The 26386-nt window shown below is 39.2% G+C and overlaps 1 protein-coding gene across 1 annotated transcript in view; it reads left to right on the top strand.

The window, feature by feature from the left end:
- Window positions 1–26386, top strand: part of LOC137651178 (proteasome adapter and scaffold protein ECM29) — a 439426-nt gene that overhangs the window by 304713 nt on the left and 108327 nt on the right. The window contains exons 19-22 of the mRNA XM_068384329.1: window positions 3874–3991; window positions 16090–16260; window positions 16376–16621; window positions 16747–18033. Coding sequence (XP_068240430.1) covers window positions 3874–3991; window positions 16090–16260; window positions 16376–16621; window positions 16747–18033 — 1822 coding nt within the window. The remainder of the gene's footprint in view (window positions 1–3873; window positions 3992–16089; window positions 16261–16375; window positions 16622–16746; window positions 18034–26386) is intronic.

Below are 26386 nucleotides of genomic sequence, written 5' to 3' on the forward strand. Positions count from 1 at the left end.
GACTGAGGTGTCTTTCGAATACCCTATAGTCTTGATGAGAGGGGCAGGCGGCTTGTGATTGGCTGATTCAAAGAGTAGAGGAGTGTAGCCTGTTTAAAAGATCCCGTTTGCGATATTTGGTAGTTAAAGGGTTAATTGGTTACTATATTTCTAATGAAATTAGTACAAATAGAAATTCCTTGTTGCTCTTAGTTAGGTTTCCCAAATCCTTGAATAAACCTTCGAGAGTCTTTGTCTTCGTGCTTCATGCACCATAACCTGACAAATTAACCCTGGATAGGTACGCTCCTCGGACACCCCTTTAAGGGTATACTCGGACGCGAACGACCCCGACGCCAAAAAAAATTCTTGAAAAATCAGTTTTAGCAGTAACCTCCTTTTTTCTTTTGCCAAAAAAAACTTCAATGAATGCTTAAAACAACTGTAAAGATAAATACTACTCATCTGCGGAAAAACTATTTATTATAAATATTTTAAAAAATTAAGTAGAAAAAAAAGACCTGACAAAAATTCATAAAAAAAAGTTTATACATATATACACAAATCCTTTTAGGAATTGATTCTTGAATGTTTAGGACACATCTTGATGTATTTTGGATGAAGTCAGACCCATGGAGGTGAAGATCTGAAATGAGAAAAAAAGGGTAACTTTTTTTGGCCAAAAGAAATTTGTCCAAATTTCATGAATTTTTTTGGGTACCCAAATGAAATAGGAAGTGGCTAATTTTTTTAGGGAATAAACATATGTTATCCTAAAATAGAAATATGTAAAAAAATCTTCATTATTTTGTAAATTACATTTATATCAGGGGCCATATCTAAAGGTACTTTTTTGAGTACTTAGAAATTTCGTAAAAAATACATATATTTAATATATAATATGATATTTATGCAGGTAAAAATATACCAAAATATCACAAATTCTATAGGGAACAAGAATATATATAGATAGGGCAACTTACGCTTCGGATATGTCCACAAAATGGCCGCCAACCACACTGACTCAGACTCCCTAATCTGCCACTTGAAATGTAGGAAGGGTATGTCAATTTCAAGGTGTTATTTACTAATCTAATTATTATTGGATATGCATAAAAATTGTATGGTGGGTTGCTGGATAATTGTCGATTATTTTACGACTATAAAATTAAAATTCTGACCCAAAAAAATTTTTTTGAAGGAAAATAAAATCGAAAAAAAAAATGTAAAATATAATATTTTAGCTAAAAAAATTTGATGATATTCAATCAAAAAAGAAGTAAACAAAATTTTCCGACAAATAAACATCTAGAGGAATCATTACTCTGTGATAGTTCCTTAGTACGTAGTAATTTTGAAAGAATTGGGAAAAAACGAAAAAATGGCAATCACCGGAAAATCGAACACATACCTATATATACGCCATATCTGGCTAAAAAAAAGATAGGCATGGGTAGCCAGATCATCTAGAAACACTTTCCAACACTATAAAAATATAAGTTTTGCGACACTACTTGCCAATTCCTTACGGTAACATGACTAAGCAAAAAAATGCAAAACAAATAAAAAGGGGCACTCGCGGAAAAATGGCTAACATTCTAATATACGGCATTTCAGAAAAAAAAAAATTCAGCCACGTACTAGGCAAACCATCAAGGCACATTTTCCGACAAATAAACATCTAAATGAATCATTACTCTGTGATAGTTCCTTAGTACGTAGTAATTTTGAAAGAAAGGGGAAAAAACAAAAAAATGGCAATCACAGGAAAATCGAACACATACCTATATATACGCCATATCTGGCTAAAAAAAAAAAGATAGGCATGGGTAGCCAGATCATCTAGAAACACTTTCCAACACTATAAAATTATAAGTTTTGCAACACTACTTGCCAATTCCTTACGGTAACATGACTAAGCAAAAAAATGCAAAACAAATAAAAAGGGGCAGTCGTGGAAAAATGGCCATTCTAATATACGACATTTCAGAAAAAAAAAATTTCAGCCACGTGCTAGGCAAACCATCAAGGCACATTTTCCGACAAATAAACATATAAATGAATCATTACTCTGTGATAGTTCCTTAGTACGTAGTAATTTTGAAAGAAATGGGAAAAAACAAAAAAATGGCAATCACAGGAAAATCGAACACATACTTATATATACGCCATATCTGGCTAAAAAAAAAATAGGCATGGGTAGCTAGATCATCTAGAAACACTTTCCAACACTATAAAAATATAAGTTTTGCGACACTACTTTCCAATTCCTTACGGTAACATGACTAAGCAAAAAAATGCAAAACAAATAAAAAAGGGCACTCGCGGAAAAATGCCCAACCTTCTAATATACGGCATCTCAGATGAAAAAAAAGACATGCACGTGTTAGCCCAACCATCAAGGCACACTTTCTAACACATAAACATGAAAAAAAAAATCAATAATATACGGCAATTCCTTACTACGTAGTAAATTTTTACAAATATTGAAAAAAAACAGAAATTGGCAACCGCAGTTAAATACCCAATATACCAATAACTACGTCGTATCTGACAAAAACAAAATCACGCATGGGTAGCCAGATCATCTAGACACACTTTCCAACACTAAAAAAGCAAAAGTTTTACGACACTATTTGGCAATATCTTACGGAAAAATGACTTGGCAAAAAAATGAAAAAATATGAAAAAGGGGCACTCGCGGTAAAATGCCCGACATTCTAATATACGGCATCTCAGATAAAAAAAAAAGACATGCACGTGTTAGCCCAACCATCAAGGCACACTTTCTAACACACAAACATGAAAAAAAATGAATAATATACAGCAATTCCTTACTACGTAGTAATTTTTACAAATATTGAAAAAAAACAGAAATTGGTAACCGCAGTTAAATACCCAATATACCAATAACTACGTCGTATCTGACAAAAACAAAGTCACGCATGGGTAGCCAGATCATCTAGACACACTTTCCAACACTAAACAAGCAAAAGTTTTACGACACTATTTGGCAATATCTTACGGAAAAATGACTTGGTAAAAAAATGAAAAAAAATGAAAAAGGGGCACTCGCGGTAAAATGGTCCTCGTGGTGATGAACGACATTTTAACTAACTAACCTATACAAGTTGCACCATTCTACGACAATTTCATAATACGTAATAACTTTGATAATTATGCAAATTACCTTAGAAGGGTAAACTCGGTCGCGCTCGACCCCGACGCGTCTCAGAAATCGGGGAAGGAGTACAGCTACAGCAATGCACATCTGGACACTACTAGAGCGTGTAGGGGAGACACCTCCTGCAGGTCGATCACCCACAAATTCAGTCACGGGGGTGAGTCACGTGAGAAAAACCTGTTTTTTTTTGACGCTCGGGGTCGCGAACGACCCATCGTACCTATCCAGGGTTAACTAATTTTAAGAACCCTTTTGATCTTTCTGACCTTTGCAGGTAATCTTGTGTTTATAGTATCATCCTTCCGCAGAAATAGTGATTATAGAATTTATATAATTTGGTATTTCAAGTATTTTTATAATTTGATGGGGTTGTTACAAACAATAAAAGAACTTTTGTGATGTAAGACTAATTATTCATACAAAACATCAATCATGTACCGAGTGCCAGCATCCTAATCCCACTCATCTCATTACTCTATGATCAGTCTACTGAGAATAGACCTCGGTGTTTAGATGGGGCTGGTGTCGCGAGTTCTCTTTTATTTATTCTTGTTAACTAAGAACTGTGATAGAGTAGATTTAAGGAAAAGATTTTTTCATCCCTGAAATATAATCCTTTTTGGAATGTAAGTTACTTTTTAGATTGTACAAAGTTTTAGAATAGGTATGTAAGCTATTTGTTAGCAAGATTTATTTGTTTTCTCTTTCAGAGGTCAGCTGTCTACTTATCGTGAATTATGCTCACTGGCAACAGACCTTAATCAGCCAGATTTAATCTACAAGTTTATGAATTTAGCCAATCATAATTCTGTATGGAATTCTAAAAAGGTAAGTCTTAGCTTTTTTATTGTATATCCTGAGTATTTGTAAATGTGACTAGGTATTTTCCACTTTAGTTAGTATAGAATGTATTTATACAGAAAACATTTGGTGAATTGCTATGCGGTCTCCAAGAAATTTCTGCAAAAAGCTGAAACAGGGAATATAATACCATACGAATACCGAAGAAATATTGTCTTCCTTGTGCTGGGGTCAGTGAATCAATGTCCAACGCTCAGACTTTGTTTGTATAAGAGAGACCCTCGAGTTTGGGCAGTATTGAACTCAGCACAGCACTTCTTTTTGTTGAAATCATCTGCCTCTTGGTGACTAACAGGATTAGGGATGAAATGGAGGATGCAGTCTTAGATGTGTAGGGTAGCTTTAGAAGAGGTAGGGGATGCATAGATCAGATTTTTATAGTTGGGCAAATATGCGAGAAATATCTAGTAAAATATGAGGAGGTATATTTTGGATTTGTGGATCTGGAGAATGCTTATGATAGGGTTGATAGGGATTTTATGTGGAATGTGATAAGATTATATAGGATTGGTGGAAGGTTATTGCAACCAATGAAGAGAATACATACGCAGTAAAGCATATGTTACTTTACTTACTTTACTTTGACACCTGCTTTTCTGGTCCCAGACAGCTGGGGAACCCCACTCTCTGCAGGACCTCCACTCTAGTTTTACCTTGTTCTTTCAGAGTATTTAACGTTTCATATCGCATATTGTTCATTTACTGTTAAATTGTCACTGTTGAAATAAGAAAGCCTTCAGTTTCCTCTGGAAAGCCTTAATGTCTTCAATCATTCGAATGTTTCGTGGGAGCTTATTATATAGTCTCGGGGCTGCATATTTAAAGGCTCTGGAGCCTAAAGTAGACATATATGTAGGTTCCAATAGTTTGAAGCCATCTGTAACTATTCTCGTGTCGACACGATTTGTTGGCTGCACAATATGTAGCAGTTCTCTTAAGTATTTTGGACGACCGGTTCTGATAACTTGGTGGGTTATTGTTCATAGTTTGAATTCAATTCTGGCTTTTATCGGCAGCCAGTGTAAAGCAATTAGTATAGAGGTGATCCTTTCTCTAGGTGGGACACCTTTTATCAGTCTTGCTCTTCTGTTTATTATGTTTTGTAATTTCTTAAGTTGCACTTTTGGTAAATTGTATTATATAGAGTTGCAGTAGTCAATCCTGGTAATAACATAGTTTACCACAAGTTTCTTACAGAATTTTTGTCCAGGTACTTTTTTATAAACTCAATATTTCTTAGATGATAACCAGCAGTTTTTATTACATTATTTATTTGGGCATTTAGAGACAGGTTACAGTCAAGAAATACACCTAGATCTCGAACTAACTAAATATCACCATGAGACTATTTCTCTTACCCATAACCATGAATTCAGTTTTTTTCTCATTTAATTTTAGTTGTTTAAATGTCATCCATTCTTTAACACTATCAAGAATTCGGTTTAGAGTTTCAGTAGTGTCATCTATATCATTTATGGAGAAGTAAAATTGTATGTCATCCGCAAATAGTTTGAACTGCACACTGTGCCTTTGTAGTATTTTCGACAGACCAATAGTATAGACGCAAAATCAGATTGGGCCAAGTACACTCCCCTGGGTACCCCTCTGTTTAAGTGTTCATATGATGAATAAATGTTTCCAATTTGTACACAGTAATTTCTACCAACTAAGTAGTCTTTTAGGTATTCGAAAGCTTAATCTTCAACGCTGATGGACCGTAGTTCATTTAGTGGTAGTTCATGCACAACTTTATCAAAAGCAGCACTGAGGTCGAGCAATATTAAAATACCACATTCATTTTCATCCATCATTTCCAGCATATCATTTACAACAGAGCAGATGGCTGTCTCTGTAGAGTATAGTTTTCTGTAAGCAGATTGGTTGTCAGGCAAAGCTTCTATTACTTCTAAGTGACTGACTGGTTGTTCAAGAATTACGTATTCAAGTACTTTTGAAACAAAGGATAGATTCAAAATAGGTTTATATGAGCTTAATTCCTGGTAGTCCAGTGTATTTTTCAGAACTGGTGTGACTGTAGCCATTTTCTCAGATTTGGGAAACTTACATTCATCACAGCTTGCATTTGCTATTCTCCTTATTATTTCAGCTAGACTAGAAAAGTTTCTCTTTCCAATTACTTCAGATATTGGCATAGGGTCGATTGCACAGTTTTTTTTTTCTTTGCTCTCTTGATAACTATGGTGATGTCATCTTGTGTTATGTTGTTAAATCTTATTAATTTTGTCTGTGTGCCTGGTGTATCATTAATCTGATGTTGAGTATTTACAAATGACCTGGTTATATTTTCAATTTTGTTTTTAAAGAATACTAGAAAATTATTTGCTAGTTCCTGGTCACTGTATCCATCAGGTAGCTTCTTTTCTTTTACATTTCCCATTACAGTACAGTGAGCCCTCGCTACTTCGCGGTTCGACCATCGCGGATTCACCACTTCGCGGATTTTTTTCATAACCCATATATATAAACATATCGCGGATTTTCCGGAAATTTTGAAAATACCGCGATATATGAAGACCCCAAATACGATATTTCGTTACCTGTAATTCCATTAATACTGTAATTAGTAAAATCTACTCTTACTGATGGTTCATTGCATTACATATGACATATAATTCAGTACATTAAGAAATAAAACACGAAAAGAGAATGTGATCATACGATAATTCAGTATACAGTACGTAGTAAAATTAAATCGAACATGAAACGCAAATCAGATGCAGTCATACCGTATTTGAATGGTGTAAGGCTGCTGATGGCTACTACTGTACTACAAATGTAATGGATGTGCATCTTTTCCATGAATCTTTTGTATGTATACGTACGTAGTACTGCATCCAATAATATTTTTTGTTGCAAAAATCACATCTCGAATAAGCGTACATATCCTACAACAAAACAAGCGTAAAATAGCGTACGTAAAGCTGTACTGTATACGTAGGGTACCTTGTATTTGAATTGGTAACTACTACGTAGCATGTAAGATGGATTGTGATTGGTTCAAGCGCTGATAGATGACGAATCAGAACCCAAGTTTTGTAATCTAGCCTGTGATTGGTGTTTTGACCGCTTCTCCAACCTCCAGCATCTTTTCGCGGCCACTTCGTTCGCCGCTCTCTCGCCGTGTAGATGCTGCTACGTTATTGGGAACTTTAATCTGTGCTGTGCGTGACTGTTTAAAGTTGAACTTTTTGTTGAACTTTCTGTTTAACCCCTACTGTACAATGGCTCCCAAGCGTTCTGCTTCTGCTAAGGCTGGTAGTGAGCCTAAACGCCACCGAAAGATGATGACAATTGCTGAGAAGGTGACGCTTCTCGATATGTTAAAAGAAGGCAGAAGTTACGCGGCCGCAGCCCGCCATTTCGGAGTGAACGAATCCACCGTTCGCTACATCAAGAAGGACGAGGCGAACATTAGAAAGACGGCTACCATCACCTTTAGCAGATCAGCGAAGCGAGTCGTTACCACGCGTAATAAAACGATTGTACGCATGGAAGGTGCTTTAGCAGTCTGGATTGCCGACTGCCGGAAGAAGAACATAGCCTTGGATACGAACACCATCCGAACCAAGGCTTTGAGCTTGTATGAGAATTTTGCGGCAAAGGAACCTCAAGACGACGATGGCGACCATGCTGAAGAAGATGATGATGTAGATGAACCTCAACCAGGGACATCCACTAATTCCCAGCCTCAGAAACTACGTTTTTCCGCCAGCAAAGGATGGTTCGCGAAGTTTCAGAAACGCTTCGGCCTGAAAAGCGTTTCCCTGCATGGCGAGGCTGCTTCCGCTGACACTGCCGCTGCTGAAACTTACGCGAACGAGACGTTCAAGAACATTATCGCTGAAGGTGGATACAAGCCGGAACAAGTGTTTAATATGGATGAGACCGGCTTGTTTTGGAAGAGAATGCCGTCGCGAACTTTCCTGTTCAAAGAAGAAGCCAAAGCCTCTGGCTTTAAAGCATTCAAAGATCGCGTTACCCTCGTGATGTGTGGCAATGCTGCTGGATTTTTGCTAAAGCCGGGGCTTATTTACAAGTCGAAAAATCCTCGCGCTTTGAAAAATAAAAATAAGAATCTCCTTCCCGTGTACTGGATGCATAATCAAAAAGCATGGATTACAAAGATGCTGACCTCCAACTGGTTTTACCAGTGTTTTATCCTGCAAGTCAGTAAATATCTCTTAGAGAAGGGCTTGCCATTTAAGATCCTTCTCCTTATGGATAACGCTGGTGGACACGCAACTGACCTGTCACATGAGGGCATTCAGGTTGAGTTCCTGCCACCCAACACCACGTCATTAATTCAACCGATGGACCAGGGGGTTATCAGGGCGTTCAAGGCCCTCTACATGAAGAATACCTTGGCGGACCTTGTTGCGTGTGTGGATGCTGCCCAAGAAGATGAAGATGAAAATTTCAATTTGAAGGCGTACTGGCGGAAGTACACAATAGCCACGTGCCTGCAGAACATTCAGAAGGCACTGCAAGAAATGAAACCTGCAACCGTTAATGCGAGCTGGAAGAAGTTGTGGCCCCAGATTGTTTACGACGACGAGGGATTTACACCGTCTGAAATTCAGCACTCTGCAATACGCAAATCTGTGCAGTTGGCTGCGATAATTGGAGGTGACGGGTTTGGCGACATGACGACTGAAGACGTCGACGAGTTGTTGGACTGCCATTCCCAGCCGCTAACTGACGCAGACCTAGAAGACCTGACGAAATCGGCCAGTGAAGAAGACAGTGAAACACAGGAAGAGACCCAAGAAAATGTCGAAGAAACGGGCTTAACATTAGAACGGCTTGCCAAGTTCTGCAACCATGCGAAGGAGTTGAAAGAAATGTCGCAAGAGTGGGAATAGGATGTGGTTCGGTCTATGCAATTCTGCAACAAGATCGATGACGACATGAATCCCTACAGGATGCTCTTCGAGCGAAAAAAGAAGCAGCCGGAGCAACTTCCGATCACAATGTTCTTCCAGCCTCGCAAAAAAGAGCCAGTTCCTCCTGCTACTACGCCTTCGGAAGAAATTGAAGAAGTGTCCCAGGAAGAAGTTGAAGAGGTGTCCCAGGAAAAGATACCTCCGTCTGAAGAGACGTAAAATACTATCATTGGCTGCACAGTAGAAGACATCATCAGCTTCATCATCATCATTTCTACTGTGCAGCAAATTCATCGCCATCATCATTCAAGTTTTTCTTCAACTTCTTTTGTGGTGAGTACAGTAACAATCTTTATTTTTTTTATACATGTTTTACATTAATATTCTAACATATTAATATTTGTGCCTGTTTTAGTTTAGTATGCATTAAGTTAAAGGGAAGGTTTTAAAAGTCTGAATATACATGTTATAACCTATCATATTTTTTTGTTTAAAATTTACATTTACGTACGTAAAACAACTCTCTCTCTCTCTCTCTCTCTCTCTCTCTCTCTCTCTCTCTCTCTCTCTCTCTCTCTCTCTCTCTCTCTCTCTCTCGTAAATTGTTTTCCTGCTTTGCTACGTATGTACTGTATGATTTTATATAGATACGGTAAATAATATTTGTAATAACATATTTTCTAAAAGCTTTTACTGTAATATAATTATTTATCACTTTCATCATGCGCGTTAAATGCCTTCGTTTGTTTACTGAGCATGGTTGTTTACTGAGCGTACTTTATGACGCCGCCGTTTCAGGCGGCGTCATAAAGAAAAACATTTCATTTGGAAGTCCTAAGAAAAATTAAGTAAAACATTGGTAATAACAAAATCAACATACTGTACTGAATAATCAATATAATTGATGCAAAAACTAACCTATACAGTACACAATTGTGTAAATGCGTTTGTTTCTTCATTATGATCAGAGATAAACGTAAACAAAACATTGGTTGCCATTTTTTATCGTGCTTTTTGGCGTGTTTAGGAAACGCATGATATAAAATCGCCTTTAATATTTGTGCCTGTTTTAGTTTAGGGTACTGTAGTACATGCATTAAGTGTTCTGTACATTAAAGGGTAGTTTGTTAACAGTACTACGTACAAGGGAAGGTTTTAAAAGTCTGAATATACATGGTAAATAAATACGTAAATATGGTGTCACTACTTTGCGGATTTTCAGCTATCGTGGCCGGGTCTGGAACCTATCTACTGCGATAAACAAGGGCTCACTGTATACCATTTAGGAGACGATATAACTTATTTATGTTGCTGCTTCAAGGATCTTTCTTTTATAGTATTCACTTTTTTTCCTTTTTAGTAGGTAGTTATATTGACACACAGCAGTTTTGAATTCTACCCAAGTACTTTCAGTTTTTAACCTATTCCACTTTCTTTCTTTATATCTTTTTTCATTCTTTTCCACCAAAGTCTCTCCATCAAACCAAGGAGATTGGTCTTTTACAGTTATAGACTTTTCCATTGGTGGGCACATGGTATCATGTTCACTTTTACTCACTTTATTATAAGTGGTCGTAAGACAGTTAACACACTTGGCTCCCAACAGAGGTTGGTCATCATGATCACAGGGAATGTTGATAGCATCATTTATTTTCTTTGTATCTTTGTAACTTCTTCAATAAATATGATAGGAGAAGAATTTTATGTATGTCTAAAGTGTATTTTCTTTACTAATGCATGTGTCTGTAGAGGTAGACTAAACGTAATAAGTTTTTGCACTTGGGAGAGTACATTTCTCTTCAACTTTTATATCAGATACATTATTATTCTTGTCATCATTTAAAACTAAGTCCAACGTATGTCCAGTTAAAGTAGTTGCACAGTCGACATTATTCACTAGTCAATATGATTCTAATAACTCAGTAATTTCCAAAGCGTCAGGATTTGATGCATCATCCATCCAAAAATTGAAGTCTCCACAGATAACTAATTCGTTTTTCTCCATGATAATCATCTCAATGAGAACACCGAATTCTTCAAAAAAGATACTAGTGTTTGTTCTCGGAGGTTTGTAGACTGTTACAAAGGATATTTCTCTGTTTTTTTGTGAAAAGCTTATTTCTATATATTCAAAGCTTGTTACACCAGTTCTTTTCAACATTTTGAGATTTGAGTAACTTTTAAGAATAAAGAGTCCAACACCCCCACCAGACCTACCTTCTCTCGATATGTGAAAGAATGTGTGTGTGGAGGGTGTCATTTCAGTGATCTTTGCCTTGTCCAAGTTATTTAACCATGTTGCAGATAATGCTAGTATGTCCAAATATTTCATGTTTATCTATTCTTGAATTTGAATAGTCTTATTACCTACAGATTGTATATTTACATAGCTACAGTTTATGACATCCTTAGTAACCATGATCAGTATTTTCTGCAAGTCTTTTCAATTTCAAGTCATAAGCTTTGCAGTCTCGAGAATTTACTATGTGGTCACTTGGTTTGTTTAACTTTCGTGCAGTTTATACTCTTTGATACCTTCGAATTACACCCCTTGGTGAAATGTTTTCTTGAACATTTCCTGCAGACTTTATCATTATTCTTATACTTGCAATCTTTTTCAAGATGTCCATACCTCTGACAGTGGTAGCAGGTGTGATCAACGTGGTACCTATCACATATGTTATAAGTACCCCATTGAAACAAAACTTTGTCCTCATTATCATGAATAGCCCTCCAATTTTCTGGATCATATTTCAGCACATACTGTAGTGGATGGTCTCTCTTAAAGCATTATTCTTAAGGACTATACTTATCTTCTCTTCTATATTTTGGATTTGGTCCAAGCAGTGATTTCTTGGAATCAAAGCATTGACTACATCATCTTCATCATTGTACACCTTGCATATCATTATTTTTCATTTTGGTTTTCTGATTTTTCTCGTTGCAGTGTCAGCTACCAATGTCTGAATTTTGTTTGCCGCCTCTTCTCTGATTATTTTGTTTGCCGCCTCTTCTCTGATCATTTTGTTTGCAAAGTTTACAACAACATTTCCGTTCTTAGTTAACCTCGTGTTAAGTATAGGAATGTCTTTAAGTGCTTGTTCAACCTCGCATTATCTTTCAATAGTTTTAGTTGCTGTATTAGTTGATTTAATTGCCAACAGATTTTTTCCCTTAACATTGTCAGCAAATGTCGGTTTCTCTGGTTTTGGGTCCATCAATGTTTGAAGTGTTGCCTTAATTGATTCCATATTCATGGCAAGAATAGCAACTTTCTCAGTGAGGTCGGTAGTCTGGGTTGAATTTGCTGCATGTGCACTAAGGTCCGCAAGTTTGTTTTCCAAGTCATCTATTTTTGCTTCTTGTTCATTCAGGGCTAATTCTCTCACTTTCACTTCTTCCTTTAATTTTGATATTAATACATTGACTTATCTGGCTTCACCTACGCAGTTGCGGGCATAACCAATCTAGGTTATTCCTTTCATTATCAGTGATGCGTATCACTATATGCACACATTTCTTATGGTAGAGTTTATTACATTCTCATCGTATCCATTTTTTCCATTCTCCCTCCGTGGTTATACATATGAGGCAGAAATGGTTATGGACAGCCATGACGTACTGTTTCTTATCACTATTTTTTTCCATAAGATTAACTAATATCTTTTCAATGATATTCCAAGCGAGAAATAGAAAGCTAAAACATGACTCAGGGCGAGTGTTTAAGGGAGCTCCATGCAACCCGTCCACACTCTAGCGAGACAACAACTACATTGTTTTAGGATAGGGAATGAAGTGAGAGTTAGGCTGAGACAGGAATGTGTGCTGTTGCCAAGGTATTTTTTTTTTTTGGTTTCTTTTTTATGGAGCTGTAAGAAAGGTGAATGCTCAAGTGCGTGGTCGAATATTGAGACTGATAGATGAGAGTTATCATGAGTTAGAGGTGAATCAGTTGCTGGTTCTGGATGATACTATATTTGTTGCAGACGTGGAGAAGAAGCTGTGTCGATTAATGACAGAGTTTGGAAGGTTATGTGAGAGAAGGGAGTTGCGATTAAATGTTAGTATCAGTGAGTTTATGAGGTGCACTGGAAGTGAGGGTGGAGGGAAAATGTCATGTTGAATGGAGAGATACTTAAAGAAGTAGATCAGTTTGAGTATTTAGGATCTGGTGATGCTGCATATGTACATCAAGTGAGTGAACAGAGGATGTAAAGTTATAGGAGTGGTGAAAGAAGTTATAAAGAATAGAAGGTTAAGAATGAATATAAAGAGATTTCTGTATGAGTAAGTGATTGTACCAACTATATTGTATGGATTGGAGTTGTTGGGAAGGAAAGTGAATGGAGAGAATGTTATCAAGATGAAGTGTCAGAGGAGTATGGTTGGGGTATCTCAGTTGTATAGGGTTAGGAATGAATAGAGAGAATGAATTTTCAGCTAGAGTGGATATGAATGTGTTGAGGTGGTTTGGCCATGTAGAGATGATGGAAAATGGTTATCTGCTGAAGAAGGTGATGAATACAAGAGTTGATGGGAGAAGTGCAAGAGGAAGATCTAGGTTTGGTTGGATGGAATGAAGAAAGCCCTAGATAACTGGAAATATTTATTTTACTGTTTTTACTGTTTTTAAAATATTTAATGTTTCCTTGTTTCTTTTCCTTACTGGGCTATTTTCCCTGTTGGGACCCCTGGGCTTATAGCATCTTGCTTTTCCAACTAGGGTTGTAGGGTAGCAATTAATAGTAATGAAAATAGTAATAATAATAATAATAATAATAATAATAATAATAATAATAATAATAATAATAATAATAATAATAGGGGTTAGATGTGAGAGACAAAAGAGTGTACTAGGAATAGAAATGAATGGTGAGAGATTGTGACGCAGTTCCGATAGGCTCTGCTGCTACCTCAGGTCACCTTATGATGACCGCTGAGGTAGTGGTAGTAGGGGAGTCAGCATTGGAAGCTTCATTTGTGGTTGAAGATGATGGGATGATGAACTGTGGCACCCTATGAGTACCAACCAAATTTAGCCGAGTACTTCGTCAGCCAAAGAGAAAAAATCCCCCTTTTGTTCCTTTTGATGTTTGGTACCTCAAATAATTGGGGGAAGTGCCATGGTAGATAGTATTGAAAAAAATGAAGTAAACTAATGTATACATGCAGATATGTTGACAGACTTGATCATTATACTGTTATCCTTTCAAAATAAAATGATTCTGTAAGAAAGTAGTTATTGAAATTACATTTTTAGTTTACTATTTTGGCCCTAAGTGTTAGTTATTTTTGACGCTTTTGGATTTATTAGAAACCTCTATTTTGATAATTATTGAGGATGTATTCAGATTTTTTACCATTGAAAACCTACTGTTGTTGCAACGAATTATTGGAAACTAAATGTAATGTTACATTTTTAAAGATTCTGTGTTTGGAAATTTGGAAGATCTTTCTATTATTAGTCTTACAGCTAAAACAGTTTTCATTCTAGCACTAACATTAGCTAAGCACATTAGTGGACAGCAGGCTTTTTCCTGTATACGGTAGTAGGCTTTGAAGATGGGAAGATGTTTTTATCTCTGCTTACTTTGAGCTAAAAATTATTTGAAGACCAAAATGTTAACCTCAATTTTCTGTCATTCCATTTTTGGAGAGAAAAGGTGGTAAAGTGTCAGAGAACAGATTTCTTTGAACTGTGAGAGCTGTTAAGTTTCATTGTAACAAGAGTAAAAGTTTCTAACCTGTGTATGGTTCTAGGATATCGTGGCTGTAGCTTTCTTAAATGCTATGTTGTTTCTTGTAATGGGTTTTGTGAGACACACTTGGAAATATATTAGAGTCAGATGAAGGATTTAAAGATTTAAATTCATAAGGTAGAAATATAGCTACCTCTCTATATTTCTACAAAACTCTTATTTCTTCAAAAAGAATATTTGGGAGCAGCTCAGTGGCATTCCAAGTCTGTTTTTGAAAAAAATTATCTGAAATCCTTTTTTTATTAGAAAATAAAAGGATATTTGGTGCTAAGGTGTCTGGGAAATATAGTGTAAAAGAGAATTTGTGTAATTCCTTTGCTTAGTTTTTTTTTTCAAGTTATACAGTTAATTTTCTGAATGAGAAATTTCAAGATCTTGGTTAATGTAATAAGTATATATTTTTAAAAGTTTGATATTTGGGATATGTTTGAGTCCCAAAATCTTGAAAATTAATGATTTACTCTGGATTATAATTAGTTACTGTTGAAGTAGGGTAGTATCAGGTAATTGATAAAGTTTGTTAATCTAGGCCATTACTTTCTATTTATTTTCTTCTCTAACCCACATCCACAAGTGTTTTAGAGTCAGCATTATGAACATTGGCAAAGTTTTATAGAAATAAATGTAATTGATGAAATTTATTTTATACTCTCCTGATGTTCATAAGACTTGTCATGAGATATCTAGAGCCTATTGTTTTAGTTTTAACTGCAAAAACAAAGTTACTATGACATAGCATCGCCTAGATGGTTACTTTCAACCTTCAGATTAACTGAATATCTAACTAGAGAGGGAGGCATTACAGTATTTCAAGGATAGATTTTATTATGGGAATTCCAATTTGGGTCATGATGTGTTTTACCCGCATTTCTATACCACTCAAGAATTGTTTTATCATGGTCAACTTGTCTTTTAATTGCAGCTAATTGTCTGTGCTTAGCAATGCTGTTGAACTGGTTTATGAGTAAATTTATAAGATTTTGCGTTAGGAGAATTTTAATCCTACTTTTGTTCGATCACACAAATAGTGAATATGCCTACTATGGCTAGTTGCTATATAAATGTTTTAAACGTTATGTAAACATTTGAAGTAATATAGTCATACCTCTCTTCATGAAAGAATCTTCTTACATAGTCATACCTCTCTTCACGAAAGAATCTTCTTACAAAATTTTCACGCTGCGAAACGAGATGCGAAGATTTCTATGTCTCACATTGCGAAAAATTTTTCATGATAGAAGAGATTTTCCAGCCTGGCATTGTGTACTGTATTAATACAAAAGTATGGGTAAAGTATAGTATATTCAGATGTTTACAATTTTTGCTTATGTACTTTGTGTACAGTAATTATTTATGGCATTATTGTACCAATATCTTTGATTTAGTTTTGCTTAATTTTCAGGGAGCAGCATTTGGTTTTAGTACACTGGCCTCACAAGCAGGAATGCAACTTGAACCTTATTTGCCACAAATTATACCAAAACTATACCGGTATCAGTATGACCCAACACCAAAGATTCAGCAACCCATGTCTTCTATATGGAATGCTCTAGTCACAGATACAACAAAAACAGTAAGTATACACTCCTTTTGTTTTTGTAAGATAGCTAAAACTTAAAGACATTTTATATGGAAATATATCTATTTCTAGATGAATATTTTTGTAATATTTTTTATTGTATTTTCAGATTGAAAAGTATTATGAGCCCATACTTTGTGATCTTATCAACAATCTGACTCATAGTACATGGCGAGTGCGAGAATCTGCCTGTCACGCCCTTACAGACTTACTTAGAAGGCAGTCGGCAATAAATGCCCTACCTCACATAAATGAGATTTGGACTGTACTCTTCAGAGTACGAGATGATATTAAGGAATCTGTAAGGCTGGCATCAGATAAGACATTGCAGGCTTTAAGTAAAAGTTGCATCAAGGTATAAGTTTTGCATTTTATATGTACTGAGAATATTTTTCATATTTGAATATGTTGTTGATACATTTCATTAGTATTTTTTTTAATAAATCAAGTATCCTTCTCCATGTTAATTATATATTTCAGGTATGTGAAGGAACTTCTGAAGAAAGTCAGAAAATGTTGAAAGAAGTGTTGCCCATATTGCTTACATCTGGTATTACAAGCACAGTTTCAGAAGTTAGAAGTATTAGTTTACAAACTGTATCAAAATTATGTCGATCAGGGGGATCGTTGGTGAAACCTCATTTAGGAACTTTAGTTCCTGCATTATTGGAGGCATTATCAGGCCTTGAATCTCAGGCTCTTAGTTATACTTCAGTAAGATTAAATGAAGATGACAGAGAAAAGCTAGATGTAGCTAGAATAGCAGCAGCACGTAGTACCCCAATGATGGATACACTTAATTATGTTTTACAATTTGTAGATGAAGAAGTAATGGAAAAGCTAATAGGAGGTTTAGTTGATGTACTAAAGAGCTCTGTTGGACTTGCAAGTCGCGCTGGTGCAGCGCATGTTGTGGAAACTTTAACTCACACTTGCCCAGGACCATTAGAAAAATATACTGGAAAAATTTTAGCAGCCCTTGTAAATGGGTTGAGTGACAGGAATCCAGTGGTCAGGAAAGTGTATGCTAATGCAATAGGAAACCTTGTTAAAACTGCTAAACCTTCTAGTGTGGAGAGATTACTTGCAAAATTACAGTCTTGGTATCTAGACAAGGAAGAAGATAGTATTCGATTGAGTGGGGCCTTAACCATGAGAAGTATGCATGCTCAGAATAATGATGTAATGAAACAGCATGCATGTGAAGCATTACCTCTTGCATTTTTAGCCATGCATGCTGATAAAACTCCAGATAATGACCCCAGTGGTGCTGAAATCTGGGAGGAAATTTGGTCAGATAATACTCCTGGAACTGAATCTGGTGTGAGATTATATCTTCATGAAATCATATCTATTTGTGAATTAGCATTGCAAAGCACTAACTGGGCAATGAAAGCTCAGGCAGGCAGAGCTCTTTCAACGGTTTCCAAGAAACTTGGTTCAAGTATGAATGATTCCCTTGTCTCATCTCTGGTTATACTTTTAACGTCTAGCTTGCAGGGCAGAACGTGGACTGGTAAAGAGGCTTTAGTGACAGCTTTATCAAATGTTGCTGTCCATACTAAGTCTATCCTGAGTAGTCTCAAGCATCCAGATACAGATGGACTTTTGATAGAAGAGGTAGTAAAAGTTTTAACAAGAGAAGCCAGCAAGGAAAAAATGGAATACAAAATACACGCCATAAAAGCCCTTACTGTTGTATTGGATACGTATAACATTGACAGATTTGAACAAGTATTTGAAATATGTCTTCCATATTTGAAAAATGTAAGTATAGAGGTGAATGTTTTTCAATGTTTGTTTACTTGCAACTTTACATTATGAGCTTTTGTGATACTAATTACTCCTCTAATCCTTAAGAATATTTTTGTATAGGCAAACTCATATTAGGTTTAAAGTAGTTTCAAGTTTAAATAGAAAAAAGACTAAGGAAGCAGTTTTGAATATTTAGAAGTATGTTGATAAGAAAAGAAAATATTTGGTAGGTTTTGTCATTTTTCCTACATCCATAGTATTGCCTTGGTCTTGTTCTTTGGTTCTGAGTATTGATTGGTCTGTATAGCCATTTTTACTAAAAGATTTCGTTACACTTTATAATGAAAGAGACTTTATACGTAAGAGTAACCACAACTTGATTCCATCGGTGTTAAGCTTTTCTCCAAGGTGTAGATGCCTGTGACCAATATGAAGGAGGAAGCTCACAATAAAGCAATGGTTTTGTAAGTCCATAATATAAAATCTGTTTAGAGCAATTTGTGTTTGTATAAAAAAACTGCTTTTTTTAACTAAGTTTGAAGGCAGTTGATTAGGTAGATTTCTGATTGAAATGACATCCTCGTTTAAGAAGTTGCAGCATGTAAATCAGTTTAGTTACAAGTTAGTTCACTTAAGAAGCAGATGAAGAAGTATGATTTAACATTTATCTTCATTTTCCCCACCATTGTCCCTACATTATGGGGTCGGTTGCCTGATACGCCCTCTCTAATGCCTTCTATCAAAGGCATCTTCTTCCACCAAACCACCTCTCTTGTGATATAATTGACAAGCCCATAACCACCATTCACAATCAGAAGCTTTCAAAGAGAGCCTTTCTCTACTGCACAAGACCAGGAAGGAGAAGGGTTTTGAAGACCACACAACACCTCCACAAAAAAAGTTATTCCTTTACAAATCCAAACCGGAGTTCTTCACTTAGGATATGTTTCAGTGCGAGCTGGATTCAGCCATAAAAACTTTCACATAAGGTGTCAACAACCCTCTGCTACTTAGCAACGGGTAGACCAACCTCCTTGTTCACGCACTTACTCAGTGAGTTGTCTTCACTTTTGTTTTCGCTACGGGGGAGTACAGACATATCCTTGATTATAATAACTTAAAAAGTTAACTTTTTTCTTTTTTGCATGAATGCTTGGTTATTGAAGTTTGCTAACATGCAGGTTTCTCTTGTTATATCGGCCGCCCTTGCTGAACCTTTATGTCAACGCTGGAGATGGATTCTCACCAACTTTGCCTTTCGTGCAGATGACACTCCTGCATGGAGGCTTCTCCTTGTGCCGATTGTTGGGAGTAGTTATGCTCCCAGTGGGATCGGTACAGTACAGTATACCTAGGGAGAAGAAGTCTAAAAGGGATTCTTCTCCTTTGAGTTCATCCTTGAAGTCAAAGAAATACCAACTTCTCTCTCCTGCGGCTTGTATTCTCCCATCTGCCTCTTCCTGTTTGGCTTCATCAGGAAACCAGTTGGATAAGAGTGAAGACCGTTTGACCTTGGGACAACATTTGGGTCCAGAAGATTGCTCTGCTTCCCCTAGCGAAACTGGGGCGATTTCTTCCCATAGGGAGTCTAGCTCTCTTGACAAGCTGTCTCAGTTGTGGCCTTCCTTAGGGTTTCTGGGTTCCCTCATGAAGGAACGGCTGCTGGAGATGTTGAAGCTTGGGTCACAGCAGGAGCGCATAGCTCCCTCCACAGTGGTTGATCTAAACCTTCCTCACTGAGCTGCTGAAAGGGGAGTCCCTTCTAATTGGTGTTGTGTCCCTCAGTGGATACTTCCTTCACAATTCCTTGTCCAATTGAGGAATTGCACCTGGGTTCTTTTCAGAGTTCCATCCTATCTTGCAGTGGGTGTGTGCACTGAGTTCACTCGGCCTGAGTTTCCACACGAACCTAACCCTAAAATGATGGAAGATGTTACCGGCAGCGCAAAAGATCTTCCTCCCTAGAGTGGTCTCCACTTCGAGGGCCTCGTAAGTGGGTCTGTGACTCGTTACCACCTCCCACTAGCTCTTTGAAGCATTCTTGGGATCGTGACTGATGACTCCCTGGAGTCAGGGCCCACTTTCCACCATGCACCTGGGCATCACGAGTCTAGCAAGCAAGCTGGTCTCTGGATGCGCTGCTTGGGCATCTCCTTCGCTGGTAGCACCAGTTTCATCTAGAGACCATTTGCAATAGCAGCAAACATTCTCAGCAAAACGAAGCTTAACTGGCTCGCCACCATCTAAGTGTGCGCATCCCCTCCTTGGCGTGCAGAAGACTACAACCTGTCCGATGACAGCTCGATCACTAGATTAACCTCTTGGACCCATATCAATCCCCCTCACGGTGTCGGGATTTCCAAGGAGCTCTAGTTCCCTTTTAGATCAAAGGCGTAGGAGAGCATAACTACCACCGTTGCTGTAACTCGTCTTTCAGTCTTTGTTTCCTGGTTGCAATTCAGGTATCAGCGATACTTTGACTTCATGGTTGTCCAATCCAAATCTGATCCTGTATTGGAGAAACGGGGTATAATCCCAGTTAAAGTAACCAAGAAACGGAGGAGACAGGCAGGTTATGCCTCATCCGGGAGATACCCTTCACCCAAAGATAAGTAGAGGTGTTTACAGACACTTGTTGACTTTAAGCAGTTGAGATAGTTCACACTGCATCCGCCATTCTGCTCCTGGAGCTTGTGGTTGCTCCCGTTGAGCCTTGGAAGGAGGCTGCTAGTGTTCTAGCCTCCTGCTCCTCGAAGATTAGAAATTGGAAGGATTCGAAGTCTCTTCCAAAGAACTGAGCACCAAATATTGTCGATAACCCCGCTTTACAGAAGAGGATTCAGGATGCAATGTCAGCTCTGTCACTGCCCGAGGCTCATGGCGCTCCCCCCTCCTGCTGGGGTACAAGTTGATGGCCCTGACCCAACCCAGGCTCCTATGGGTGTGAGTGTGGAGTTGGATGAATCTTTGAATTTGCACTGGACAACTCAGATGGTGTGTTGCCTCTGCCAGGTAGCCCTAAAGTTCCTGCCACTGAGCGAGGGAATTAAGACTATTCCTTTATGCAGGTCTTATCCTACATAAGGAAAATAAATGAACTCGGAAATGCTCGTACTACTCTCCCAAGGGGAGAGACATAGTTTTAGATCTTTTCAGCCTTCCCCAATGTCCTGGTAAGACTAGGCTTGAGTTGCCTTGGTTTAAGATGGTGTCAGGGTCCATTAAAAAGGTCATATCCCAGATAGCGGATAAGAAATACTTTAAGGGTGAGCAACTCGTCTCGTTTACTTTCTCTGCCTTTCATCAGCCAGAAGAAGAACTACAATGTGTGCAATGACAATCCTTTGCCCTTGCCTTTAGATCTGGGAGTGTTAGCATTGGCACAGAGTATGATGGTCAATAAGCTGATGACTCAACAGGTTATGTTTTCGGCTACAGACGCCGCTAATGTGTAGAGAATTATAAAGACAACTTTGCAGGCCTCTTCATGGATAGACTACTGGTCAGGCTCTGTTGGCTATCTGACCGACAATGAGGATTTGTCGGATCCAGATAAACAGAAGGAATTTAAAAACTTCCTGCTTTTTTGGGCTAGAGCTGTTGAGTTTCTAGCACACAACGTAGCCAACCAGTGGGCTAACTGGATCTTGAAAAGATGTGGCAGAGACAGGTGCCGAAAAAGAGTGGCTCTTCGTCTTCGCAACTTGTGGGTTGTGGGTTCTTCCTTGTTCAATATGGAAGACATTGACCCAGTTGCAGAGCGGTGTAGGAAGGCAAGTCAAGACTCCATTCTCCATAGAGCCATAACATCTTGTCCCTCTTCTTTGGCTTCAACTGCACCAAAATTGTCACCTGTGAGCAGACAAGCTAAAAAAAAAAAAAAAAAAAAAAAGATAAATAGGCTTCTGGGCAATCCAATGCCAAGAAATCTTTTACCCTAAGCAGGCCTTTCTTGGTAAGAGGGCTCGTGGGAAGGGAGGAAAGTCTAGAAAACATGGATGCTCCTGCTAGGGAGCTATTTTTCTCCCCCTATCAAGGATTTGGGGGTGCCTGAGATGCAGGTGTTAGAGATGAGAATTCCACAGTGCCGATTCTTGGACAGTCAAGATCCTTTGAGCAGGGTGCTACGATTCGTTCACCAGCTCTCACCCTCTTGTCATGAGTCATCCAATGATGTCCTCTTCCTTTGTGAAGGAATCGGTAAAGGATCTCACCCTTTGGACAGAAGTTTGGACCATGCTAGAAAAGGGCATTCTCTAGGAGGTCGTCAATGGGTCCCCAGGCTTTTTCAGTTGACTCTTTCTTGGCGAGACGGCATCTGGAGACCAGTCATAGACTTCTCTATCTTGAATGAGTTTGTTCACCAGACTCGGTTCAAGATGAAGACTGCAGACATGATCATGCAGGCTGTCAGGCTGGAGGACTTCATGGAAACACTGGATTTTAAACATTTAACTTAGCCGGTGGATATATATATAGCTAACGTCTCTGGCGTCCGGCAGAAAATTCAAAACTCGCGGGTGATCATAGGTTGGGTTGCTGGGTGTACACTAGCGCCACCACTCGCCAGGATGCTGCAACTATTCCTTAATTCCTCAGTTCTTCTCTGCCGGCTGTGGCGTAAACATTGATTTTCTTGCTCGCGCTAACCTCAAGTTTCTACAGCTTTGGTGAAGTACTTGTTTTGGTTTATGGCTTTCGCTTGGTTGGTTATTCTTTCGACTGTTCTTAAACTCTTTTTTGATTTGACTGTTATTGACCCTTGCTTTGTATTTGATCTCTCTCTGGACATTCCAATATGGCTGACCCTTCCCCTGTGTATAGGAAATGTGCTAAAGGCTGTAACAGGCACCTTCCAAAGGCATCCATTGACCCCCACTCTATTTGTATTAATTGTAAAGGTAAGATTTGTCAATTGGGGGATCATGTGATGAATGTGTAATTTTGTCAGATAACGAGTGGTTAGAGTATGAAAAATATACTCGTAAATTAGAGAGAGATAGGATAAGAGGAAGGTCTTCTCATTCTCGAGAATTTTCCTCTCCCCATGTCCCTGAACCTTGTCCTCCCCATGTAGTGGTAGTTTCTGAACCCCCTACTAGCACTAACGAGCCTTTACTGAAGGACAATATGAAGGCTATTCATGCTCTTGGTGCCAAGGTCGAATCGCTGGCTACGGATAGGAAACAACTAATGTCCGATGTAAAGTTTTTAAAAAGTGCAAGTGTTAGTGCGAAAAGTGCCAAAAATGTGTTCAGTGTTGCGGAGGGTTCGTCTGTTCGTACTTGCCGTTCGCCCAGTCCGAGACCTCCTTCAAGCTTCCCAACCCCTGGAAGAAGGAATGTCAAAGACGAAAGGGAATGATAGGTGTTAAACCACGAACAGACGTTCTTTCATGAGTTGCAGACGTTGCTCCTCACGATCGTCCTTATTATGGGAGAGACGAGACTAAGTTCTCCTCGTCCTCCGATGACGTTCACGTTAGTAGGAAATCCTGGCGTCAGGTTTCACGACCTTTTAAGAGGAAAATGGTTCCTTCAGAACAAAGTCAACGTCCTGGCTGCAGTCACTGGAGCAGTCCAGAACGTATACCTTCATCGGAGGAAGGTTCGCCTGCTAAATGTTCATTTTTAACGTCAGATTTTGTGGCTCCGGAGGCTCCTACGCAGAGTCACGATGCCGTTGTTTTGTCTGGTCGTTCCAGACATGACGTGAGTGCTGCTGCTCCCGTTATCAGTGCTGACATTTCTGAACTGACGTTGCCGACGTCACGTTCTGATCCTTGTGTTCGGGATCCTAATTTTAGTGTTTTGCAGGACATGCAGTCAAGGCTGTCCACCTTAATGCAGTCCTACGGTCCAGCTCCTGTTCGACAGGAACCCTCGCTTGCGGAGCGTCACTGTTCCGCTAAGCATGGCGCATTTCATCAGACCTCTAAGCGTGAAGCTTCACGTCACGCTGACGAGACCCCTAGTGTTAACCTTGCTGTCAAACGTGACGCCGATCGCCAGCCTCAACGTGACATCGAGCGTCAGTCTATGCAGTCCCGACGTGACGTCGAGCGTCAGTCACTGCAGTCACGATGTGACATCGAGCGTCAGTCTATGCAGTCCCGACGTGACGTTGAGCGTCAGTCACTGCAGTCACGACGTGACGTCGAACGTCAGCCACTGCAGTCACGACGTGACGTCGAGCGTCAGTCACTGCAGTCACGACATGACGTCGATCCTCCTGCTTTGCCTGTTACTCATCGGCAGGTTGATGTAGGCTGTCAAGCTTTGCCTTCTCGACCTCCTTTGGATTCGCCATCTTGCAAGAATATCGTTCTGTCAGATCAAGTTTACTCTGAGGAGGAAGCTGATGACCCTCTTTCCACTAACGTACCGTTGGGGATCTTGTCGGAAGAAGAGGAACCTAGAGTTGCCCAACAATCTCTAGATTTTAAGAAAATAATGACTGTTTTTAAAGAAGTTTTTCCATCTCATTTTGTTCCTCCTGCCTCACGCTTGCCTCCTTCAGAATTCACTTTAGGGCTGGCTGCTACAGCCCCCTCTTATACGAAGTTAGTGCTCTCTCGGTCTTTTAAGAGGGATTTGCGTCTGCTAGGAGACTGGTTGGAGACCAAAAGAAGTCTTGGAAAGTCTTCCTTTACCTTCCCTCCATCTAAACTTGCTTCTCGTTTGCTTGGGAGTACCTGCCTCTGCCCAGGGGGACTTCTCAAGCCTGGTAGACTCTCCTCGTCGTCTAGCCATGAGACGCTCAAAGATGTTGTGGATTACCTCGGAGCTTGACCATCTACTCAAGGGAGTCTTCCGTGCATTTGAAGTCTTCAACTTTTTGGATTGGTCGTTGGCAGCCTTGAGCAAGAAGGTGTCACCTTTTAATGATGATGCTGTTGTCCAGATTATGTCCTGTATAGACAAAGCAATAAGAGACGGATCCAACGAACTTGCTGCTATTTTTACTGGAGGTGTACTGAAGAAGAGGGAGTCATTGTGCTCGTTCTTATCCATGGGAGTTACTCCTTGTCAGAAGTTGAAACTTCTTTTTGCGCCTCTCTCGCGTTCATTGTTTCCCCAAGATCTTGTGAAGGATATAGCGTCATCTCTTGCCTTAAAGGATACTCATGATTTAGTTGCTAAAACAGTCCGCAAAGTTTTGCCGTCGTCTTTCTCTAGCAACAAACCGAAGTTGGATACCCCTGCTTCTAGATTTATTCCTCCCTTTCGTGGCAGAGCCTCCAACAGAGGCAACTCTCGTTCTGATGGAAGATGACGTAAGAGAAGGGGAGCCAGATCCAGCCGTGGCAGAGTCTGACTGCCCACAGCTTCAGACAGCAGTAGGGGCCAGATTGAAGAACTTCTGGTAGGCGTGGGAGAGAAGGGGAGCGGACCAATGGTCTGTCCTCTTGTTGAAGGAGGTTTACAAAATTCCTTTTGTAAGGGAACCTCCTCTTGTTCAAAGTCCTATAGATCTCTTTCCCAGATACCGAGAGGGAGCAAGAAGACAGGCCTTACACCTTCAGGTGTCTCTTTTGTTAGAGAAGGGGGCGGTGGTGAAGGTCTTGAACCATCAATCTCTAGACTTTTACAACCGCCTCTTCCTGGTTCCAAAGAACACAGGAGGCTGGAGACCAGTACTGGATGTGAGTTCGCTCAATGTGTTCATCTTGAAAACAAAGTTCACGATGGAAACTTCCAAGTCTGTTTTAGCAGCAGTAAGGGAAGGCGACTGGATGGTCTCTCTCGATCTCCAGGACGCATACTTCCATATCCCGATCCATCCGACCTTCCGACGTTATCCAAGGTTCGTGTATGGGAAAGAAGTGTACCAGTTTCGAGCTCTGTGCTTCGGCCTCAGCGCTGCTCCTCTAATATTTACAAAGCTCATGCGGAATGTAGCGAGCTTCCTACATTCGTCAGGTGTCAGAGCCTCCCTTTACCTAAACGACTGGTTAATCAGGGCGTCATCATTAAACCGCTGTCTGAAGGATCTCAAATGGACGTTGGACCTAGCCAAGGAGTTAGGTCTCCTAGTAAATAAGGAGAAGTCGCAACTGACTCCGTCCCAAACTATTCTCTATTTGGGAATGGAGATACAGTGTCTAGTTTTTCGGGCTTTTCCATCGACCACAAGACTAGAGCAAGCTCTCTTTAAGATTCATCATTATCAGAAGAGCAGTTGTTCTGTAAGATTATGGATGAGCCTATTGGGAACTCTATCATTGCTGGAGCAGTTTGTCTCCCTGGGAAGACTCAATCTACACCCTCTCCAGTTTCACCTCAACCAGCATTGGGACAAGGAGAAGGACTTGGAAGCAGTTTCCATTCCACTCACGAACACAGTCAAGACTTGCCTGAAATGG

The sequence above is a fragment of the Palaemon carinicauda genome, chromosome 1 (assembly GCF_036898095.1).
Source record: "Palaemon carinicauda isolate YSFRI2023 chromosome 1, ASM3689809v2, whole genome shotgun sequence".
In the NCBI taxonomy this organism is placed as follows: Eukaryota; Metazoa; Arthropoda; class Malacostraca; order Decapoda; family Palaemonidae; genus Palaemon; species Palaemon carinicauda.